This window comes from Cavia porcellus, unplaced genomic scaffold, assembly GCF_034190915.1.
Source record: "Cavia porcellus strain 051 isolate PalLab524CR breed Dunkin Hartley unplaced genomic scaffold, mCavPor4.1 scaffold_8, whole genome shotgun sequence".
Taxonomy (NCBI): domain Eukaryota; kingdom Metazoa; phylum Chordata; class Mammalia; order Rodentia; family Caviidae; genus Cavia; species Cavia porcellus.
In genome coordinates, this window is record NW_026947491.1 from 19077625 (window position 1) to 19100487 (window position 22863).

General features: G+C 39.9%; 1 gene segment (V, D, J or C); it reads left to right on the top strand.

The window, feature by feature from the left end:
- The first annotated feature begins 528 nt into the window (after positions 1-528).
- LOC101788821 (immunoglobulin heavy variable 3-74-like) lies at positions 529-1156 on the top strand. The segment is given in 2 exon segments: positions 529-656; positions 762-1156. Coding segments are annotated over 2 exon segments (489 nt in total).
- Positions 1157-22863: the final 21707 nt, after the last annotated feature.

Genomic DNA, 22863 nt, shown 5'->3' on the forward strand with positions numbered 1-22863 from the left:
AAGATAACAACAGTCAACAGTGAGACAGGTGCTAAGAGGCACAGTCACAATCACTACTTTTTCCTCTCAGCAAGCAGTGGAATGCAGCAAAGTCACACAGGGAGAGGGGATATGAACCTTGCGAAGTGCATTCCTGTGTCCAGAAGCTAGGTCAGGAAGCAGTCTGTCCACAATATAGGAGAGCATAGGGCCAGATGGTGTGCATAACATTATAAGAGATTGGATCCTATTGAGATAATGCAACAGTTTATGATCCTTTCACCATTATACATGGTCACAAAGTAAGCAACATCAATTAAAAATCCATGATCTGTGTACATGCACAAAAATTAAAGGTCAAGTGATATACACAGAACAAGACTCTATCACACAATGGTTTTTACTGCTACCATTGTTATCCAACTTCCTAAGGCCACTCACAGCTTCTGTGTTTCACGCAATTTCTGAGATATCCATCTCCAGAGCTGTCTATATAGAAGGAGGTCATGCAAATAGGGCCTCCTTGTGCTGATGAAAACCAGCCCAGCCCTCACATGCAGATCTAAAGAGGAGCCAGCCCTGAATGCACAGCTGTTCCCACTTGGTGATCAGGACAGAGCACAGGCTCACCATGGAGTTTACAGTGAGCTGGATTTTCTTTCTAGCTGTATTAAAAGGTAATTCATGAAATACAAAAGAAAATGAGGGTAGGAGAGGCACAAGTCGGATAAACAGTGGACCTGTTTAACAATTTCCTGAGCAGGATGTCTCTGTGTTTCCAGGTGTCCAGGCTGAGGAGCAGCTGGTGGAGTCTGGGGGAGGCTTGGTACAGCCTGGGGGATCCCTGAGACTCTCCTGTGTGGCCTCGGGATTCACCTTCAGTAACTACTGGATGAACTGGATCCGCCAGGCTCCAGGGAAGGGGCTGGAATGGATCTCAGAGATCAATGGTGATAGTAGTACTATAAACTACATAGACTCCGTGAAGGGCCGATTCACCATCTCCAGAGATAACAGCAAGAACACGCTGTATCTTCAGATGAGTAGCCTGAGATCGGAGGACACTGCAGTGTATTACTGTGCTACAACCACAGTGAGAGAGTGTCACTGTGAGCCCAGACAGAAACCTTCCTACAGGAGCCCTCACAACCATCAGGGGGCAAAGGGGATCCACTGAGCAGAGGACAGGGCTCAGGAAGCAGGTGCAGAGCCAGCAGATGGGGATTGAGGGCTTCTTGTTGGCCTCTGGAGTTTCCTCTGAGGATTCACATCACAGGAAGAGACTAGAGATACACAGACTTCAAGTAAATTACCAAGTATTCACGATACAAGTTTAGTTGTACATGTATTTTTTTTCTTTTTTTAATTTCTATCGTATGAATTTTCTTAAAAATCCCATAACCTGAAAGTAACTTGTCCATGTTGAGAAGCGTGTTTCGAATATCTAATCATTATTGTCTACAATGAAGTTTTTATTTTTCTCATCATGAGGACAGGTTATCTATTGCCAGAGTAAATGTTTGAGATTAGGAAGTTAAATCGTTCTCATACCTCCAAACAGGGTCTGAGACCTTGCAGCTCTTTAGTCTCCTTGGCACCTAAGGAGACATGGTCCCCAGGCTCCACCCAGCACCATGAGAAGCCCTGGACCAGGAGAGGTGATTAACGGGCAGCAAGACTGGACTCAGGGCTATGTCCAGGAACCATGTTGAGCTATTTTTTGCAAATATTATCTGCCTGGAATTTTATTTACATAATTTAGAAATTAGGAATTTATAAAATATATGTTACCATTCTTATTTGGTTTCCTTTCCCACCCCCTCTGTTTCTGAGTTTGAGGCTTTTTCTGGAATACACATGCATAGATTTCAATTTACACAACAGCATAATAATATATAATATGAAGATAAAATGCTATTTCATAATATTCATTTTACTTCCTAAACATTCTCAAATCTATGGCTTTATACTTTTTTATGTAAGTTCATTCTGCATTCATTAGTCATATATCATTTCCTAACTATAAATTTGTCAGATCTACCTCTGTACTTAATGACATCATCCTCATTAGTATGGTCTTCTGTCCTGTGAACAGGAGGAAATTACTTGAAACACCCAATCCCTGCACATGCAGTCTTCCTGAAGGCACAGCTGAGCTGCGCTCTTCACACATGGATGTCACACATATTCATCGTGTAGCTGTGGCCTCATGGCCCCTGTCATCGTCAGAAGCTAAGTCCCCTCCTCACAAAGCTCTGCACCTCACCTTGGCCTTCACCATCACTGCTTTGCCTTGGTTTCAGGAATGAGAGTTCCTGTTTCTAATGAAATTCCACGTGCACCTTTTGACTCAAGCCCAGGTTAGAGCACCACCCAGATCATGCCTTAATTGGAATGTAATAGTTATTGCGGGATTCACATCTAACAAAATGCTTATCCCTGAATCCATTACACTAACACTAAAGATGAAAATAAACCAAAGTATGTAATTATGACATTTAAAAGTATGATATTTTAACAGAAAGGATAGATATACATGCAGAGACAATACGTGCATAGAACTTCTCTTAAACAAGTTATGAGAATTGATTATAAGATGCATGATGAAATGAACAGCTACTTTAAAGAAAAAGAAACACTAAGATACCCAGTGCTGAATCCATAGTGTCATGCTGTAAAGTCCAATAATTTTAATACTTTTTTCAGTGTGACTTTAGTCTGTTTTGTATTGTTTAATTTCAACATACATAAAAATATGGATAGCTATTTTGAAGAGGATGAGAGACATTATGGAAGCCATTGTTGACTTCCCTTTTGTCTGGGTTTGAAGACCAAAAATGCCCTCATCATCCTGTTCTGATCAGTCTAACACTATTTTGTTTTGTATGAATCATTGTGTTTGGAGATATGGACAATTATTCAGAAAAAAACACGAAACAATATGATACACAGTGAAGATTTCCTGTTGTCTTGCTTTGAAATCTGTGTCTCTTACATTGTATTCTTCTGATCTGTTTTGTTAGGTTTAATTTTACCCTCTTTAAATAAAATTAAAAATATGATCTTGTAAAACTAACTAGGCACACATTTTAAAAGTCATTAAATTTGTTCCCAGGGTCAGATTTAGCTCATTAGCATCAAGATAACATGGCACAGATAATAAATTTAAGCCATCAGCTTAGTTATCTCCCCTATCTTTGTATACTGCCATGTGACTGACTCACATCCATAGACTTTTATTGAGAGAAATGAGCTGATTTTATTGGACTAAATGACCATGAAAGAAAACTAGGCTTTTTCTGTGCTTTAGACATATTGCAACATTTAAACAATAAAAACAAAAGATAAAATGGCTCTTTTCCCCTTCTGTTTCTTGAGAAGCATCAGAAAATTCATTTAATTAAAGGAATGATTTCTTCTTTTGTTTAATAATCCTTGAAATAATAAAATTTCACTTTTCCAAATGTCTATATATTCTTTTCTGAGCTTGCACCTTTTTTTGGTAAAAATATATACCATTCACCCCTTTATTTCTATACACTCCACTTTATGTACAGTTTCATTTCAGGTATGCAGCCCAAGAGCACACATAAAAGAAGGTGAAAGATTGTTTTCTGTCAGTATGGGGGATTTTTCCATGTAATACTTATCGGTGACACTTCTTTACCTCTGAAGTCTCATATAGAAAAGATGATTTTTTAACAGGAATGCCCATTCCCAAAGGACTCAAATTTTCCTTCCTGTTAAAAAAAGTTTACGCTATGTTCATCTGGCTCAGGTCCAGTGAAGCTCATGGAATCTGGTAATGTTCTGGATGGAACTTGGATCCACAGTGAGGAGCAGTCAGTGTGAGACCAGCCACAACCCTCACCTCTGCAGGGATCAGGACCCACAGACCCTGCTCCTCACAGGCCAAGGGTGTGCAGTCCCTCAGAGGGAGCAGAGAGAACTCTGGGAGATCACTTTGCCCAGAATTCAGCCCTTTCAGCTCTTGCACAGGAGCAGAATAGTTGTAAACTGAATAGTTGTAAACTAAATTGGTTCTTTATGTTTTTCATTATGGCTTCTTTTTTTTATTTTAAAGAGCATAAAACAGAATAAAAACAATTAAAACAAACCAGTGTGAGAGACACGGGACTTCAAACATAAAACAGACAGCAGTTACCATAACGCCTTTCACTGTCTAAGAAATAGCGGCAGATAACTTCAGACATAGTAAAAATCTAACAGAACAGTACAGAAGAGAAAAAATGCAAAGAAAACGATGAATGCAATAAAAGACTTCAAAACAAGCCAAAAGTAAGTCCAAAGCTGCTACCATAATATATCTTGTTGTCTTTGAAATAGCTGTTCATATTGTCGGACTTAACATAATCAAACTAAACAAAAGAGAATAAAACCCATCACTACAAAGCAATGAAAATGATATAGGAGCTTGAAACAAGACCATAGGAAATCAACAATGGCTCTAACCCTCAGAAGTTGATGATCTCCCCTGGATGCAAAACAGTGTGGCCCTGTCCTCCGAACCTATGATCAGAGCATTGGCCCTTGCCCCACAATGTTAGTGAAACACCACAGCAACACAGATGTTCAATTGCATTTCACCTCTGCAGCTATCATCACAACCTGTGTTTCTCTGGATATGTCGGTTGCTGAAGGACTTGGGACCCCTTGTCTGCCAACCCACTCCCTGGAAGGGGCTAGAGTCTGGCCCTTCTCAGTCTGCTGCTGGTTACTACTCATGACACTGGTTCCCAGAATGGGCTTGTTTGACGGTGCAGTCATTGCTCTCTGCCCTCCTCTTTCTTTACATCTTATTTGCACAAATTTAGCTGTATATCATTTTAAACTATAGATGTGTGAATAATTGACAAACTTATTGAAAAATTTAGATATCAACCCTTTCATAAATTAAATTTTTGAGTGTTCGTGTTTTGTGAGTACATGCCATTAGACCTGAAAACACCAATTCAATGTCAGTATAAATCATTTTCCGGAATTCAAAGGGATCTAAACAATTTTGCTGGCCCTTTGTACTTCCCCCACCCTGAGCTGATCACAGTGAGCACAAATATATGACTTCACTGTGGACTTAAGCTTAATCTTAAGCTTAAGCTATTTTCTTAAGCTTCAAATATAAAGAGTGTCTCTATCTACATTCATGGCTTAGCAAAATAATTTTAGATCTTTGAATTTTATTCAAATTGTATGTTTTAGATAAAAATGACAGGCAACAGACATACTGATGAGAATGTGGTAAAATCAGAGCCTTCAAAATGTTGATTATATTGTGCAATTTCTCAGCTACTGTACAAATCAGTTAGTATCCTTTAAGTACAGTAAATTTATTTTAATATGATTTATGTCATTTGGTATTTACTCATGTTGAAACTGCATATTTGTGCAAAATTTTATGAGGTGACATTCCAATAAAATTTCTTCACAGTATATATAATATAGATATTAATTAAAAACTATCAGTTCATGGAGAATTTCATTAAAGATATTGTATCCACACATGGGATACACTTCACTCTTCAAGAAGTGAAACTACTATTATTTTTCTAATTTTATTTAAAGAGAAAAAAACAGTAAAAGGGTACAAGTAATACAGAATTTCAAAAAAATAAACAGTAAGGAATCACTAGTTAATAAAATCTATACTGTCATTTTAGAAATAGTTGTTCAGGTTACAAAATTAAAGCATACAAAGTGGACATTCAAACAGTGAGACTGCAAACTGTTGTGTTCAATGATCCAACAAAAACTTAGTAATATGGTAATCTATCTTACATACCTATACACACTTGCAATTGTATCATTTAGAGCACTTTTTCTTCCTCTCTTTTTTACAATGAAAATTACACATTATGTGTTTTATTACTCCCAGAATTCTTATTACTTTTTTGGAAGAAATTAAAACCAAATGTGACAAAACAAAACAGAGTCATTCAAAACAAAGGATGGACATAATATACGATGTAAAAACAGAATGCAAGGTGATCAACAATGGTTACCATAATACCTCTTGCTACCTTAAAAAGAATTGCCTATATCATCAGGTGTAATAAAATTGAACAAAACAGTACAGAGCAAAACCAATAAAACTGAAACATTGGATACATTACAGAACTTCAAAAGAAGTAATAGTCAAACCAGAATGGGCATCATAGTGAATCTTATTGCCTTCAAAGTAGTTGCCTGTACACTCAAACTTCATACTATCAAAAAAAAAAAAAACAGAATAAAGTAAAATCAGTTTAAACAAGATGGTGAGAAAAATTCAGGGCTTCAATTCAAGTCAATAGCAAATCAAAGAAGATACTATAGTATATCCTGTTAATTATTTTATTTATTTTCTCTTAATTAAAAATAATATACTTCTTGTTATTGTTTGAATATGCATTGAAATTTATTAGTGCATGCACAAACCACTTCTTGTGTGACTCTGGTGACAATATTAGCTACATTTTGCTTATCATTGCACACAGGATATAAAGCTGTGGCTTCCAGGGGCTATGGTGACATCAATTAGTGAATTATTAGCAATAGTCATCAGGGTTTTATGGTGACAAACACGCAATTTTAGTGCTGTATGGTAGAATCACAAATGATTTAATACATAAAGTCCCATTCCGTTCCATATTTCAGCAGAGATCTAACTGCATGAGCATAAAACTCATGCAGAATGCATGAATATTAAAAAAGATAAAACAAAAGATATGATACTATACATTTCTGGAGAAAACAGTGCAAAAACATAATTTAACATTCAAGATGTATTGTAAAATATCAATAATCTACTGATGTAGACTTCATGCAAAGGTGATAAATGTAATATAGCAGTAAAGACATGTTCTGCACAAACAGCCCAACATAGTTCATTTCTGAAAATATAAGGGTTGTGAAGAGCAAGAAGATAGGGTACAATACTAACTCAAAGGAAAAAAAAAACTCAAGAATCTGAAGATTTCTCAGATTGAACAACTGACAAATGGCACCAAGACTTTTTAGAGAGAACACTGAAGTCAAGTGAAGGGAATGCATGGACAAGAGATCAGCAGAGACTGAGAGAAGCCAGATGCTGCTTCACAGGAAATTAGAAAACTGATGCACATGGCACTGAGAGCCTGTCACTCCCGTCACAGGCTCAGGCTGTAGGGACCTGAAAGAAGACAGGCCATTGATTATGGACATGTGACTACAGTTTCATTATTCGAGAATCAGCCCTAAGTTTTGGGGCAACATTCTACACTAACCACAAGGTGGCTCCTGTGTGTTCAATAAAAGTTTGGGCTCAGCTGCTGACACTGCACAGACCACATATGTCTAAGAATCACTGACTTCACAGATGTGCCCATTCCATAAATGTGGGTCATGGATTCTGCCATCTGGTTTTCAAACCAAGCACTGGATCTGTAGGCACACAAGCAGGAACCACTGCAGGAGGGAGGACACTGCAGAGACCCCACAGAAGTAACACCAGTACAAGGATGGAGTGAGAGCCAGCACAGAGAGTGGCCTAAGCACAGTGCCTCACACACCCATGTTGCTATATTTGGCACAAGACTTTGTCCTGCAGAGCCTTCAGCTGGAAAGGTGGTGCTGGAGCCAGCAGGACTTAGCTTTCACCTATATGCAGTCAGGTGACAGCTGCAGCTATAAGGCATGCAGATGAGGCTGTTAAGCCCTTCTCAGCTTGTGACTTAAAGTCACTGTGACACAAAGTCACAGAGCATCCCTGTGGATCATTAAGGCTCATAATGCTCTAGTGGGGTTTTGTTGTTTTGTGGGACTTGTAACTGCTTTCTCTCAGCTCTGTGAATTTGGGGGTGCTAGGCTCACCACTACATTTGGAAAGAAGTTAACATGGCTAATTTTAAAAATACACTAGGACAGTCATACCCTAAATCTGATGCAATGTTTATTTCGATGCTATTTGCATCAGTCTTTTTAATTGACATAAGAAATATTTCAAACTTTGGGGCCTCTGTGAGGGAATAAAATGACTTTATTAAGAGCTAAAAACAAGATGGAGTTAAGGATGAAAAGCTGTGATTTGAGAGCATGGGGCCCTCAGTGTTTCTGGGTTGGAGCTCATGCTCCCCCTGGAAGGTATCATTAACACCAGGTGACTTTTTTGGCATATTTTCTTAGGGGTCCTGGGTTCCTCTATGTGATCAGGACTCTTGAAACATGAACTCATCTCTTGTTTTGTCTCCCAGCTATGGTAGGACACAGTGTGCATCTTTCTGGCCACCTGAGGGTTCAGAAAGTTGAAAATATTTGGAAGCACACAGTAACCTATGCCAGACACCACCTCTGTATTGCCTGTTGTTGAACTCTCAGGGCAGAGAAATACAAGGAGAAAATGTATTTGATATAAGTTTCTCCTTGTGAGGTATTTTTACAGCTTCAGCAATAGGTGTGCACCCCGAAGTTTGCATGTCTTATCCTCACATTCTGATCCTCCAGCAAACTCATCCTGCAATAATCCATGAATTTCACCCAATTTAATCTTCTGATCATGTAGCCTTGGTTAACTTCAACGTCAGGTAATGGGTCTTAGTCCTATTTTATTATGTCAGTCTGGTAGACCCAAATCCCATTGTAATGTAATTCTTTGATGTTTTCTTGAAAATGTATTGATTGCATTTTAATTTACATTTTATTAATAAAAATTACTTTTTTCTTAATTTATACTTATTCCAGGTGATTTTTAATGGTTGCAATGCTTATTGTAAAGAAAAAACAACACATGAAATAAATTCAAATGAAACGAAGTAGTATAAAATCAATCAAAACAAAAGAAGGAAAGCATTATGGGCCTTTGAAACCAGACAATAGGAAATCAACATTGGCTGTCATAATGTTTCTTGTTCTCTTCAAAATTGCTGGCCATACCCTTACATATATTGAAATCATGTGAAAGTGTGGATAACTATCCTGAAGAAAACAAAAGACATTATGGGAGCTTCTACTGATTTCCTGTTGTCTTGTGTAGAATCCCATGTTGTTTGCACTACTCTGTTCTGATTCTCCTTGTTCTGTTTTGATCTGTTTTATTCTATTTAAAATAGAAAAAAGCAACATTTCTACATATCTATATTTTCTAGATGAGTGGCTTCCCTTGTAATCACCAGTTTATAATATTTAACCATTAACAGACCTACTGAAGAATTAAACTACAGTATATTATACATTGTTATTTTTTGATTGTTCATTTTCTGCTTGTTTCTGCTTTCCAGGGCATAAAAAAGCCCAGAGTAAATCAGCAAATAGACTACCACTGAGCTGGGTCCTCAGATCCATTTCATGGGAAGTGGATAAGGATAAATGTCCATGAATGCTGACTCCTACCATCAGGTGTAGATATTTCAAATGCATATTGATAAACCTGACCAAAGTTACAATGTTAAATAGGATTATTAGTGAAGAGTCTGAGGATGGTCATGAGCTGCCTGGGGATGGGATGCAGGAGACAAGCAGGGGAGAAAGGGACTTAAGAGGAGCCTCGGGACACACTGAGGATGACATTGCTATTGTGACTGTGTGTACTATTAGGCAAGTGTCCATGTGTGTTAATACTTCTCAGGTGCAGATTTTACATGTGGGCATTTTAAGTCTTTTATGCGTCACAGATTAGCAACCTGTAATTATAGAAAAGTATGTAGACAGTTAATGATAGTTGAAAACAAGAGGCTCACCATCAGGAATCTCCTTAAATGCTGATTCTGATTTCTTTCAGCAGACAGAAGAATGCAGCAAAGCCATACATTTCTCCCTGAAAAAGTCGAGAATACAATCATGTCCAGGGATGTGCGCTCTGTGCAGGACATGGAACAGGAAGCAGTTTGCTCACAGCTTACAAGAGCATAGGTCCAGACAGTTGGGAGAACCTTCACAACACATCAGCTCTCCTGTGGGAAACGAAACAGTTTATGACACTTTTATAACTTATATGTAGCAGATGAATTGAGTAGAAAAAGGATTTTAAGTGAAAAGGAGAAATGAAAGGACAGGAAGAGAGGGAGAAACGAAGACATTATCCCACAGTGAGTTCTCATATCATCTTGAATGAAATTACTGTTGCCAAACTTCCTCATCACACTCACCTCCAAGGTGGACACAGCCCTGTGTCAGTTTTTCTTGCCCAGAGCTGTCTATATAGGAGGACAACATGCAAATAGAGCCTCCCTGCACTGATGAAAACCAGCCCAGCCCTGACCCTGCAGCTCTCAGAGAAGCCCAGCCCTGAATGCTCAGCTGATCCCACTTCTTGGGCAGAACTGAGTACAGATGGCTCACCATGGAATATTGGTTGAGTTTGGTTTCCCTCTTTGCAATTTTCAAAGGTAAATTATTTAGAACAAAAGACTCTGAGGGCATCAGTGAACAAGAGTGAGTTAAACAGTTGACGTGTGTGACAGATTCCTGAGCAGGATATCTCCCTGTGTTTGCCCTTGTCCTGTGGGAAGAGCAGCTGGTGGAATCCAAGGGAGGCTTGGTGCAGCCTAGGCATGACTGAGACTCTCCTGTCGCACCTCTAGGCTCACTTTCAGTAGCTATGCCATGTACTGTGTTCGCTAGACTCCAGGGAAGGTACTGTAGTGGATCTTATTCATAAGTACCGAAGTTAGCCATACCACACAGACCCCATGAAGAACTGATTTTCTGTCTCCAGAGACAACGACAAGAACATGCTCTATCTGCAAATAAGCAGCCTGAGAACCAAGGACATGGCTGTATATTACTGTGCCAGACACATTGAGGGAAACCTCAGTGTGAGCCAGTCTTAAACCTCCATTGTAGGGGCTCTTTAGCACCAGCAGGGATCGTTTAGACACAAAGCACAGTGCCTACCCCCCAGAAAACAAGAATTTAAATATTTTATTGTTTTGAGTTGAAGTTATGGCATTTTTACAAATGATGCTATGGGTTAATAGAAAGTGCAGAGAAACAAAGAATGAGAATACGAACTATGGAAAATCCCAATTAAAACCCAAAATAATTGTTTCATTGGCTAAGAGTCCATGAAGTACAAGAACTCCTGTATAATAAAGTACTGTAATTCAGTTCACAATTTGCTCTTTCCAAAACTGAATTTTTAAGTTTTTATCCTTTGATGAAAGAGGGAAAACTGTTTTTTTAATATTTTAGAACAATATAAAATAAGATACAAAAATACAACATTCACTTGTAAAAATGGCTGTATTTGCGTGATCTTATGTGTCTCTCATAGGCAATAGATTGGTTCTGGTACATAGATAAAATGAAACTCCTAAGGAAATAAAGGAGAGGAAAAAACCCTATTAGCTCTATGATTACGTGCAACCGACATCCCTTCTTCCCACAGTGAAAAGTCACATAATACTGTCAGGGAAAGATTTTAAAACTGCATGTTTTAGTAAGAAATTAAATCAATAAAAATGATGATACTGAGAACTACATACAGAGATTTCAGTAGTCATGAGTTTTTCCATTTGATACCAATATTTTTCAAGTGTGTATTCAAGCATTTGTTCTCAAAGGACATTCCTGATAAATGTTGCACATTTAGTATTTCAAAGATGTAGTTTCTTTCCTATAAAAGATCATTGATAAACATCTAAAAGTGCCCAGTATAACAACGTTGAGGTGACAATGAATCAAATACTGGTGTCATTTTTAATGATTGCTTCAAGTGTTTGAATGTCACAAATTTATTCAAGCAAATAAACAGCATAAAAATTAAAATATCACAGCGTTTATCTTAAATCAGTCAAGCAATCAATAAATAAATGTGTTTGAAACAGAAAGAAAGAGCATTTGCCCATCAAACCAAAGCTACCTGAGTTCAAACAATGATGGAATGAGAACCAAAGAGGTCATCTAGGACCACGTTGGAGAAAACCCCTGTTCCCTGACATTGTTTTTCAGCATGTACACAGTGCTTCATAGAAACTCCCACAGTCATATTGCTTATGACACATGCATTATTATCTTCTAGGTTAGAAATTAACATATTTTAGTTGCAAATTTTTCGTAATCTATTTTGAGTATTTCCTAAACTTTGCCTACATCATTAACAAAGAATCTCCAGTGTGATGCCATGTGTCTGTGCTCATCTTCTATGCTGTGCCCCACTGGAATCTGGGGAATGGAAACTCACGTCTCACAGAGCTCCTGTGTGTCTATTTCTGCACACCCATGACCTGAGTTTTAACCAGCAGCACTGTTGCTCCTCTGTGTCACTGTCGTATCACATTGTTGATGTAACTGTAACAAAGAGCCCTTTTCTTTTCAAATATGTTCAATAAAATTCACCTTTCACCCTTAGTTCACATTCTCAAAGCAGGTGAAGAAGTATCAAAGGAGCCACCCCTACTTTCTAAGTTTAAACCCAGCACTATCACAGATCTTGGTTATCACTTGACTCATCTTATATTCTCCAGGTATTTGACTCAGATTTTACTCTTCTTCACGTGTCAGTGTTCATTAATGTTTTTTTTCTTCCACCAGGAGAACTACAACATGACACAGAACACAGACAGTTGCTTATAGTAATAAAACGCACAGGTGTGACATGCACTTTCCTAAGCATAGTGGCCAAAAGGTGCCTGAACTTGCAAGATTTTAGGACATTCTAGGACCATCTCAATTCCTCATAAGTGTATGCACTACTATGATAGTTTTCTTATGCCACTGTGAGAATATATATCATTCTTCCTATACCTCCATCAGTGCCATGCAATTAAGAGCAGACATCACACTTCTGGATGCAGGAATAAATTTGACCTCAACAGCAAGGATAATGAGGTGTCCAATAACAAAGACCAAAATCTGTGTCCACCCAGAATGTAAGACTCTCACCTACTTCTGGGTGTCAGCATTCAATGGTCTCTTGGTTGGGCTCAGAACAGCTCCACCCCTTGTCCAGATCCTACCCGGAGGCCCATGGGCAGGCTGCAGAGCTATTTGTTCTTATTCCCACTGCCTCCACTGTTACCTGCATTCAGGCCACATCCTTATTATTAGATTTGCGGAAAGCAGGAAAGGGTTTATAAAACCAAGCTGTGTTACATATGTGTGCTAACTACCCATAATAAGTACAATCAATATTCTTTCAGAATGTACTAATAAAAACTAAAAATCCCAAATGAAAACATTAAAAGGGCAACAGGCTGACATATGCTGGATTCATATTTCCGTTCACGAAGTGATATGCAAAAAATAATTTCAAGAACGTGGACTCACATCTCTTAGTGAATTGAGAGGGTACCATGCTGAAGTTCAGGGACCTGTCCCAGTCAAAAATATGACTCATTAACACAGCCAAATATTTGTCTGGTGTGGTCATAGATTGAGGATCCCAGGGGATTCTGTAGAGTAGACAAACAACGCTCATTACAGTGGTGATGATATTGGACACTTGTGGCTCTCTCCTGAAGAGGTCACATACATACAGAGTAACTCCTGCATCCAGCATTTGCACCTCTTCACACTGGAGGTCAGAATGCACAGTCCCCATCCTCAGGGTCTCCTGGTTAGGAGGGATGGAGCTGGGCTCTGCTCTCCATCATAACTCACTCAGGAATCCTCAGCCCCAAGGTCCTGACTCAGAGACAGATTGATAAGGATGTCAGGTCACAGAAGAATTCTTCAAGAAGATCTAATTTAGGGCACTACTACATTCCAAATTTCATGTGAACTTAGGTAATGCATTTGATGTGTAACTCAGTAGCAAGGAATCATGAGGGTACTTGCTGCATCTTACTGGAAACCCTTTCAGGGTACCAGTAGTAAATAAGAGCTGCACCTCTCTGGTTGAGTGACAGTCCCTTAAAAACCAGTGCCATCTTGGTCATAGCTGAAAGCCTTTCACCTGCAGGCTCTGTGCTCTACTCTGAGTTTCATATGCAGCATTGTTCTCCACCATGCAGGGAGTTCACAGCTCCAGGTGTCCTCAGGGCAATGCACCTTGATACAGAAAAAAAAATGCATCAGAAAAAAAAACTAAGTTGTATTGCAATGAGACTACATATTACACTACACATGTGTAAACTACTGGGAGGCAGAGAAAAGTGTAAGAAACTTTGAGATGAAAAAAGCATGATCACATAATCCATCAACATACATCTCTGAGTGTATTTCACATATGCAAAGAAAAATAAACAATCGAGTGTCTAAAAGAATACAAAACTTAACAGTAGTTTCAGAGGCAATTTTTGTCCATTTCAATAAGATGACAACACTGTGGTACTGGCCTCAAAACTTTGTATTATGCCAGTAAATGAACAAATGGAGAATGGAGAATACAAATTGATTTGAGTAAGGACCCTGTAATAGATGTGTAAATATGAACTTAGAATGTGAATTGATGTGTGCTATTTACTCCCATCTATGCACATGTGCTGTGTGTACCTCACAGTCCTGTATCCCTGAGACCTTTGTGCTGGTATTCATATTCCTACAGTCATCCTTCTTCTGGAAACACAGCCTGTTCCCCGACCAACTCTTCTACTACATGTCCTGGAGTAAGAGTTTTGGGCCTTGAGCAAGGGACTCCAGGGACATCACAGTCCCTGCTTGGCACCCAGAGTCAAACTCAAATCTTGTACATCATCTATCTCCCTTTGTCCTTCACATACAAAGTGCACACCACATGCAAATATTTCATGAACTGTCAGTTAATCTCATATGGTACACTGGCTTAATATTTTTGTATCCCAATATTTAAGATGTTCTCAGAGATTTGTAAAAATTAGTCTTCAAGAACTTGGACCAATGCTGGTTCCTTCTTTTTCTCTTGCTGGCTCACAGTTGTGTACTCTGGAAAATTCAAACATGATGATGTGGAGAATCTGCCTCTGATCTCAGGATTCACCCTGATCTCCCAGTGTCACTTCTCAGCTGCTGTTGCAAGAGACAAGACCTATGACAATGAAGCGCTTTCAGTCTATGTCTCTGAGACTCACATTCTTAGTTAGCACAGCTCTGGAACGTTGCCTCTGGAGCTGGTTCCTTCAGCCCCCAGGCAAGAATGTAGCAAGATGGTAATAATGGAAGGAGAACTTGTAATTCATCCCTGGCAAGTCAGAATCTCTAAACACGCAGCCAAGAACCAGTCATCTGCTTAACTGTCCTCCGTATACATGGATAACACAATGGATTATTACTGTGCAATGCATTTTCTGAGGAGATCTAAGCCTGAGCCCAGGCACAATATACAGGGTGGTGGGGACCAGCAGGAGGCGCTAAGGATCAGCAGTGAGAGCCCATAACCAAGCAGAAGGCACTACAGTCACTACAGGACTGGGTGCTCTGGATCAGTTAGGAAACTCTGGACCAGCACAGGGCTGGAAATCTTCAGAGTACCAGGAGCAGCCCCAACAGGTGGTGCAGAGAAGGAGGCTACAGACTGAGAGCTTCACAACCTTTAGTAACTGAGTTTCTCCTCTGTCTTAGCTTCACACACACAGTGGAGAGCATGTAGTGCGCCCTCTCCAGTTCACGGATGAGGTTTCCAGACTGCAGAGAATGGAAGGGATTTGGGTGTTGAGAGAATATATTTATGCCTATATTTTATCATCCCATTCATGTGATCTCCTGTGGCAGTGCTGCAGCAACTTGCATATTCTGGAAAAAAAGACTGTGAATCTTAGAAACACAGATGCTTTGGAATACACGGCTCTCATGATCATCATGCAAAAGTGGTTTGCTATTCTGCTCCCATGAAAAGGAACTGTCACCATAATAAATATTTTAGTTTAGGAAAGAATAGGATAGAGGAAGTTACAGGAAGGGATTTTATGGAAAATGATAGAAAATTTATGAGCACATAAATTACATATCTTGAGAATGGGCATGATTTTTTCAATATTCAACTAGTTTTATCCTTTTATCAAAAATATATCTCAGTTATCAATCATTAATGTATACACTTAATATATACATATTTATATATGTGGCATAATTTAGAGCAGAAAGCTCTAGAGAGCTCTCTCCTCTCTCCAGAGTGAAAAATGTTATCAGACCCTTGCACATTATTTTGAAAAAGATGCTGTTCATCTATTCATTTATTAATATTATAGAATAGAGAACAATACTGTCATAGTCCCTCATTAGAAAAAGTCATCTCACAATCATCATGAAGCATTACCAGTCTGTCTTGGAATTTCTCAGCAAGCTGTTGAGTTCTATAGAAAATAATGTGTGGGATTGATTTTATATTCTGTGATGTCACATCTCATAGACATTAGGCTTCTCACTCTATGTACACTTTTCTAAACCTGTAAACACAGCAGATCCATGAATTACACATTGATAAGAACAAGAAAAAGAAATGAGTTTATATGTAGGAACAAACCATGTGTTCTTACAGTATTAGGGCTCTTCCAAAACACCTCCAAAGCACAGTCATGTGGCCATATATACAGCAGGCCATGAAAATAGGGCATTTCTCTGCTGATGAAAACCATCCCAGCCCTGACTGTGCTGTGGTTCAGAGGAGCACAGCCCTGGATGCCCGCTGCTCCCACTTGGTGATCAGGACTGAGCACAGATGGTTCACGACGGAGTTCGCCTTTCCTGAGGTGGGTTTTCCTGTTTGCAATTTTCAAAGGTAAATTATTTATGAAAAAAGATGCTGAGGGCATCAGTGTAACTGTGTGGGTTACACAGTGGACATGTGTAACACTTTCCTGAGCAAGATGTCTCTGTGTTTGTAGAATCCAGTGTGAGGTGAAGGTGGTGGAGTCTGCAGGACGCTTGGTACAGGCTGGGGGGTCTCTGAGACTCTCCTGTGTGACTTCAGAATTCACCTTCAGTAGCTATGGCATGAACTGCATCCACCAGGCTCCAGGGAAATGTGCTGGAATTGATTTCAGCTATCAGTAGCAATAGTAAAAGCACATACTACGCAAACTCTGTGAAGGGCCAATTCACCATCTCCAGGGACAATGGCAAGAGCACGTTGTATCTGCAGATGAGCAACCTAAGACCCGAGGACACAGCCATGTACTACTGTGGGAGATACACAGTGAGGGAAACCTCAGCACAAGTCAGTCATAAACCTCCTTGTTGAACACATAGGACCTACATGGGGTGCTCAAGTCGCATGCACAGAATCTACCTCAAGGGGACATGCATTTTACCATTTATTATTTTAGATTAGCATTATGACATTTCAAACTAATGCTATGGGATAAAAGAAATGGTAAAGAAACAACTTTTAAAATGCATACTACATAAAATGCCAAATAAAACACAGAATAATTGATTCATCGTCTACTTAAAGTCCACAAAACACAAGAAATCCGATATAACAAAATAACACATTGCAGTCTGCTATTGTCCGTTATTGAAACTGTGTATTTTGCATTTTTTAGCCATTGTTCAAAATGGAGAAAACCTTTTTGAATGTTTTATAATATAACAGAAAACAACATAGTAATTCATAGTATGAAATTGCCAGAATGTCTATAAATACATCATCTAACATGGCTCACACAGATAATATGCTGAACAAATAGACAAAATATCCATCAGATGTATGACTACATACAAGTCACATTTCTGCCTACTTGCAATGAAACATCACATAATACTGTTAGAAAAGGTTCTTAAAACTACACTCTTTAATAAGAAGTTAATTCAATAAAAACTGTAGTACTAAGTACCACAGCATTCAGAGACTTAAATTTTTTTCAGTTGATCATCACTTCTGTCAAGCAGCTTTTTCAAAGTGTGTTCTAAGCCAACGTAACTGTTAAATGTCACACATTAATATTTACTTTCTTTCCTATAAAAGATCATTTACGAACATCTAAAATGTCTGTGTATAAAAAAGTTGAGATGACACTGAATCATATGTTTGTATCATTTTTATCACTTCAGTGTTTCAAAGCTGCAGATTTATTCAATGAAAAAAGAGCATAAAAATCAAAATATTTCTGTGTTTTCAGGTTCCAGTATGAAGTGCAGGTGGTGCAGTCCAGGAGGACAGGCTTGGTGCAGCTAGGAGCATCCCTGAGACTCACATGCAGCATCTGGACTCACCTCCTGTGACTTCTGGATGAACTGGGCCTACCAACTCCAGGGAAGGGGCTTCCATCATTCACTGTGATGGGGACATTCACTATGCTGACCCTGTGAAGGGCTGATTCACCATCTCCAGAGTCAGTGCCTAGAGCCCATTGCAGCTACAGATGAGCAGCCACAGATCTGGGGACACAGCCCTGTGTTACCATTCAAGAGACACAGTGTGGGGAACTCCGTGTGAGCCCAGACACAAAGCTTCCTGCAGGGCACACACACACTCTCTCTCTCTCTCTCTCTCTCTCTCTCTCTCTCTCTCTCTCTCTCTTTCTTTCTTTCTCTCTCATTTTGAGATAGGGTTTCAGGCTGGTCTTGAAATCACTTGGTATCCCAGGATGGCCTTAAACACACAGAAATCCTCTCTCCTCAGGCTGCTGAGTGCTGGTCTTATAGGCTTATGCCATTTTCAAGGGGTGCACATCCACACACTCAGCCTGATCCAGGGTATTTTTTTGCCACCTTGACCTGCATCCATAAAATCCATTTCCACACTTGCCCTGTAGGCCTCTCCTTATAGGAGGTAGGGTACTAAGGTATTCTTTGGGAGGACTATAGCATTCCAAATGTTATAGAATTCCTGATTTTTTAAGGGTGGCAAATTTTCAGATATATCAATGGTGGGAAAAATCCAGAAGGCTTGGTAAAATAACTGGGCTGAGAGCAAGTATGGGTCAGGTAAAAAGCAATTAAAGAATAAAAATGAAGACTCAGTCAGGAGTGGAGTGACCAGGTGTGAAGAGGAACAGTGGGTCCCAAGCTGCTCTTGTTTTAAAGTGAGGTGAAGAACACTTTATTGGATGGTGGTGTAGGGTGCACTGAGGAGCAGAGTGCGGTTGCTCAAAGCAATGAGGCACAGAGTGGTCTTTTGAAGATTCAATGGTAGTACCTGTTACATGAAAATACCTTGCAGGGCTGGTTTGATTCTTCCCAAGTCCCCGTGTGTCTTTACCCAAGGTGCACTCTGTGGTAATTTGTTTCCCCTGGCCACAGTTCATGGGTTCAGGAATAGAATGGTAGAACTGGGAAATGTGCCAATCACAGCTATACCTAGTGACCTATGAACAAATTTTCTGCATCCTGTTCCCACCAATGTTTGTACTGCTGGCCTAGATGTCTTAGTTTCAAAGGAGGGGGGAGTCTTGCACCATGCAGCGCAATGTTAATTTCACAGATCCAGAAGCAGGGCATTTGCCCTGGTTGTTTTGGGCTGCTCTGGTCTCCTGCCTCTTCATCAGCTAAAAAGGGAGTGAAAGCATAGCAGCACTGTTTGATCCAGACTACCCAACAAAAACTGGAATGTTGCATCACAATGTAGAAAGAAAAAAATACCTGGCATGCAAAAGTTCCCTTAAGGCATTTCCTTATGGTACACTTATATTAAGGTCAATGAGAAACCACCAGAAGGGGGCGAAGGGGATCCAGAGACCACAAGCCAAGTCCCCAGGAGCAGGTGCAGAGCAGGAAACAGATGGCTGATGGCTTCCTGTTGCACTATGGGATTTCCTCTCTGTCTGAACATCACATAACAGAAAGGGACCTGAAATACACAGCTTCAGATGACTTATGAAGTATTCATTATACAAGTACAGATATATATATCAGAAGGTCCTTTAGGGCATCTCCTTACCATGCCCTGTTCTGGAGGTCATGCTGTGGGTTAAGCTTTTAGAAATTGTGCTTGAACACAACCCATGGTTTCCCATCCACAGCACCTTAGAATTAGAAACATGGGGTAATGTTGGGACACATGTGAGAACACAACGAGAAATTAAAAGCTTTCTGCAGCCAGCTCAGTGACATGGGGGCTATTGAAGCCCTGAACAATATGAGTCAGGGTGAGGGGGGAAGAGGTGATACTTTTGCGGAACCTGTGAGTCCTCAGCCTCATGCTCAAACACTTACAGTGAAGGCCTCCTCCCCACCATCTCCACGCCCACTTCCTGCAGCTCAGATTGTGCTATCTGAATTCATAAAGGTTGTGACACTCCAACAAAAATACCAGTTTGCCTAGTGAAAATTCAAAATGGGTCAGAAGAGAGACAATCATTTGACAGGTAATGATCTTCATATTATCAGGACCACTGTTCCTTGTTTCGTACTTGAAAGTTTGCTTTTACAGTCTATGCCATAACCATGGGCACTAGATGATTTACTGGAGAAATTCATAGATCTTGGGCTCCGCACCACCTCTAGCAAGTTTTTGGCTTTTTAGACAGGTTCTCACAATGACCACCAGGCTGGACTTGAGCTCACTTTGTAGCTCATTATGGCCCTGAAATTGTAAGAATCCTCCTGCCACAGCCTCCCAAGTACAGGGATTACAGGTGTGCACCGTCACATCTGTCTTATTTTAACTGTAGCTCATTTCACTTTGCTAAGGTTGTTCAACTTTAATCAATTGCACAATCACCATTTTTACTGATGCCTCTGGCCACAATAAAGGTTTCATATTCAAAGGCTCCCTTCAGCCAAAGAAATAAAGATTTCCTTCCATTAAAATGCAGAATTTGGAACTATCATCCTAGTTTTACAAACTGCACATGATGGAATAGGAGCTCAATTGAAAACAATTATTGTGCATTGTCAATTCTTAAAATACTAACTTGAAATTTTCTCTGCATTCTGTTTGTGTTAATAAAAGAACTCTGATTAAAGCTTATTTGGATGACTATTGGCAGACAGTCAACTATAAAATGGAACATTGTGGGACTATCCAATTGGTCTCAGACATGTGTTTCAGAAAATGGTTATAGCAATTCTTACGGAGTAAAATACACAAAGAAGGCTTAAATATAAGATATATTTTAATATGTGAGGATTTTATGTGATAAAAGATGTGCAGGATTCAGGTCTAGAAACTTGATTCAATATGCAAATATGAGTTTTCAGGATCGTGGATGCAGGAGGAAGGGAGGAAGTCTGTGTCCCATGAGGCATCCCAGCATTTTCAGACAGCACCAGAAAGTCCTCATTTTACAAACTCAAGAATGGGCTGAGAAGGAGATGAATGCGCTCCCTTAGACATCCCCAAATCGGGATTACATGGAGATCCATGAAACAAGGCCCAGATATTGCCCATGAAGCTGACATGCAAAAATGAAACAGGAACTTTCCAAAAGGCAAAAGTCATGGAGAAGTGCATAGGGGTTGCACTAAGAAAAAAGAAAATTTAGTTAGTTTTTGAAATATTTTTCTCCAATTCCAGTAACAGCCCACAAATACAAAGTTCTCTGCCCTGCTTCAAACCTTCCCATGGAAAGGCTGACATCAGTAAAATACAGTCAGCAAGTCAGAAACTGTTCAGGACAGAAATATTCTAATGTTAAACATTCCCACATAAACTGTGTTCATAATCAACAAATCCTTCCCTGTATTCAAATTTCACTTTGTGTGAAAATGTGAAAAGTGTCTCAGTGTCAGGAGTCAGCTCTGATCCTCCTGTGAAAATTCCTCTCCCTGGGAAGCACTAAAGCATCCCGCCCTGGGTTCCACCCTTATACCCATGCAAAGCAGCCCAGGCTTAGGAAGAAAAGCCATCTCTGGCTAAGCAGCCCCAGTCTCCTCCTACAGGACTCTTCACTGAGCATGGAGTTCTTGCCTCTGCTCCTCTGCCTGGTGGCAGCACCCTACTGTGAGTGTCTCTGAGGTTCAGGAGGCTGACTGGGCACAGGGAGCCAGGTGGGCTTGACTGATGGTGATGCTTCCTGTCCTCAGGTGTCCTGTCTGAGGGGCAGCTACAGGAATCAGGATCTGGCCTAGTGAAGCCTTCAGAGATCTTGTCCCTCACCACACAAACTCTAGATTCTCTTTAACCAGATATGGTGTCACCTGGATCTGTCAGGTTTCAGGGAAGGGGCTGGAGTGGAGTAAAGCAAAGCTCAAAAGAAACAAAGGTATTTTGCACGACTAAAGAGACCTAAGAAGTGGAGGGATGTTAAATGGATTCTGATGAAACAAGAATTAAAGAGTTTTAGTCACACATATAAGGGTCTACCATAAATGTATCCATTATATACTGTTAAGGCGAGTGATAAAAATTAATAATAACTAAAAAATGAAAATAAATGTAGTAAATAGTAGGACAGAGGAAGGTAATGATATTTGAAAATGAGAAACTCAGCAGGCTCCACATGAACTCTGGTGCTGTTTCCTTTCAGGAAAGAGCAGAACACCACAGTAACACACTTTTTCACCACAGGGGAAGTGGTCTGTGAATTGCAACAGGAGAGTCCATGAGCTTGGCCGGGAATCAGTCTGCTCACAGATCAGGAGAGCAAAGACCCATAGATCGGGGGTGACATTCACATGCCATTAGATCCTAGATGGAGAGCACAGCTGTTCTTGGCACTAAACATTTCACATGTTTACAGGGTAAGCATCATTAATATAAAATGCATGATCTATGTATATGAATAAAAATCATGAAGAATTGAAAACACAACAGAACACTACTACTCGAGTTATTTTTGTTATCAGGTATCCAGCACACAACTTAGCACCAGTCACCACACAGGCACACTGCTGCGGAGCGAATCCCTGACCTTATGAGTTGTCAAGTTCTCTTGAATGTGTCTTTGTTACCAAACCTGTCCAGCACAGTCACACCTGTTGTGGACACTCCCTGTTCTGATGGTCTCAGCACAGTGCTGTCTATGTAGCAGGAGGAAATGCAAATAAGTCCCCCTTGTGCTCATGAAATTCACCCCAGCCCTCACCCTGCAGCTCTGTAAAGGAACCCAGCCGTAGTGCCCAGCTGTTCCCACTCACCAATCAGGACTGAGCACACACGATCACTACGGAATT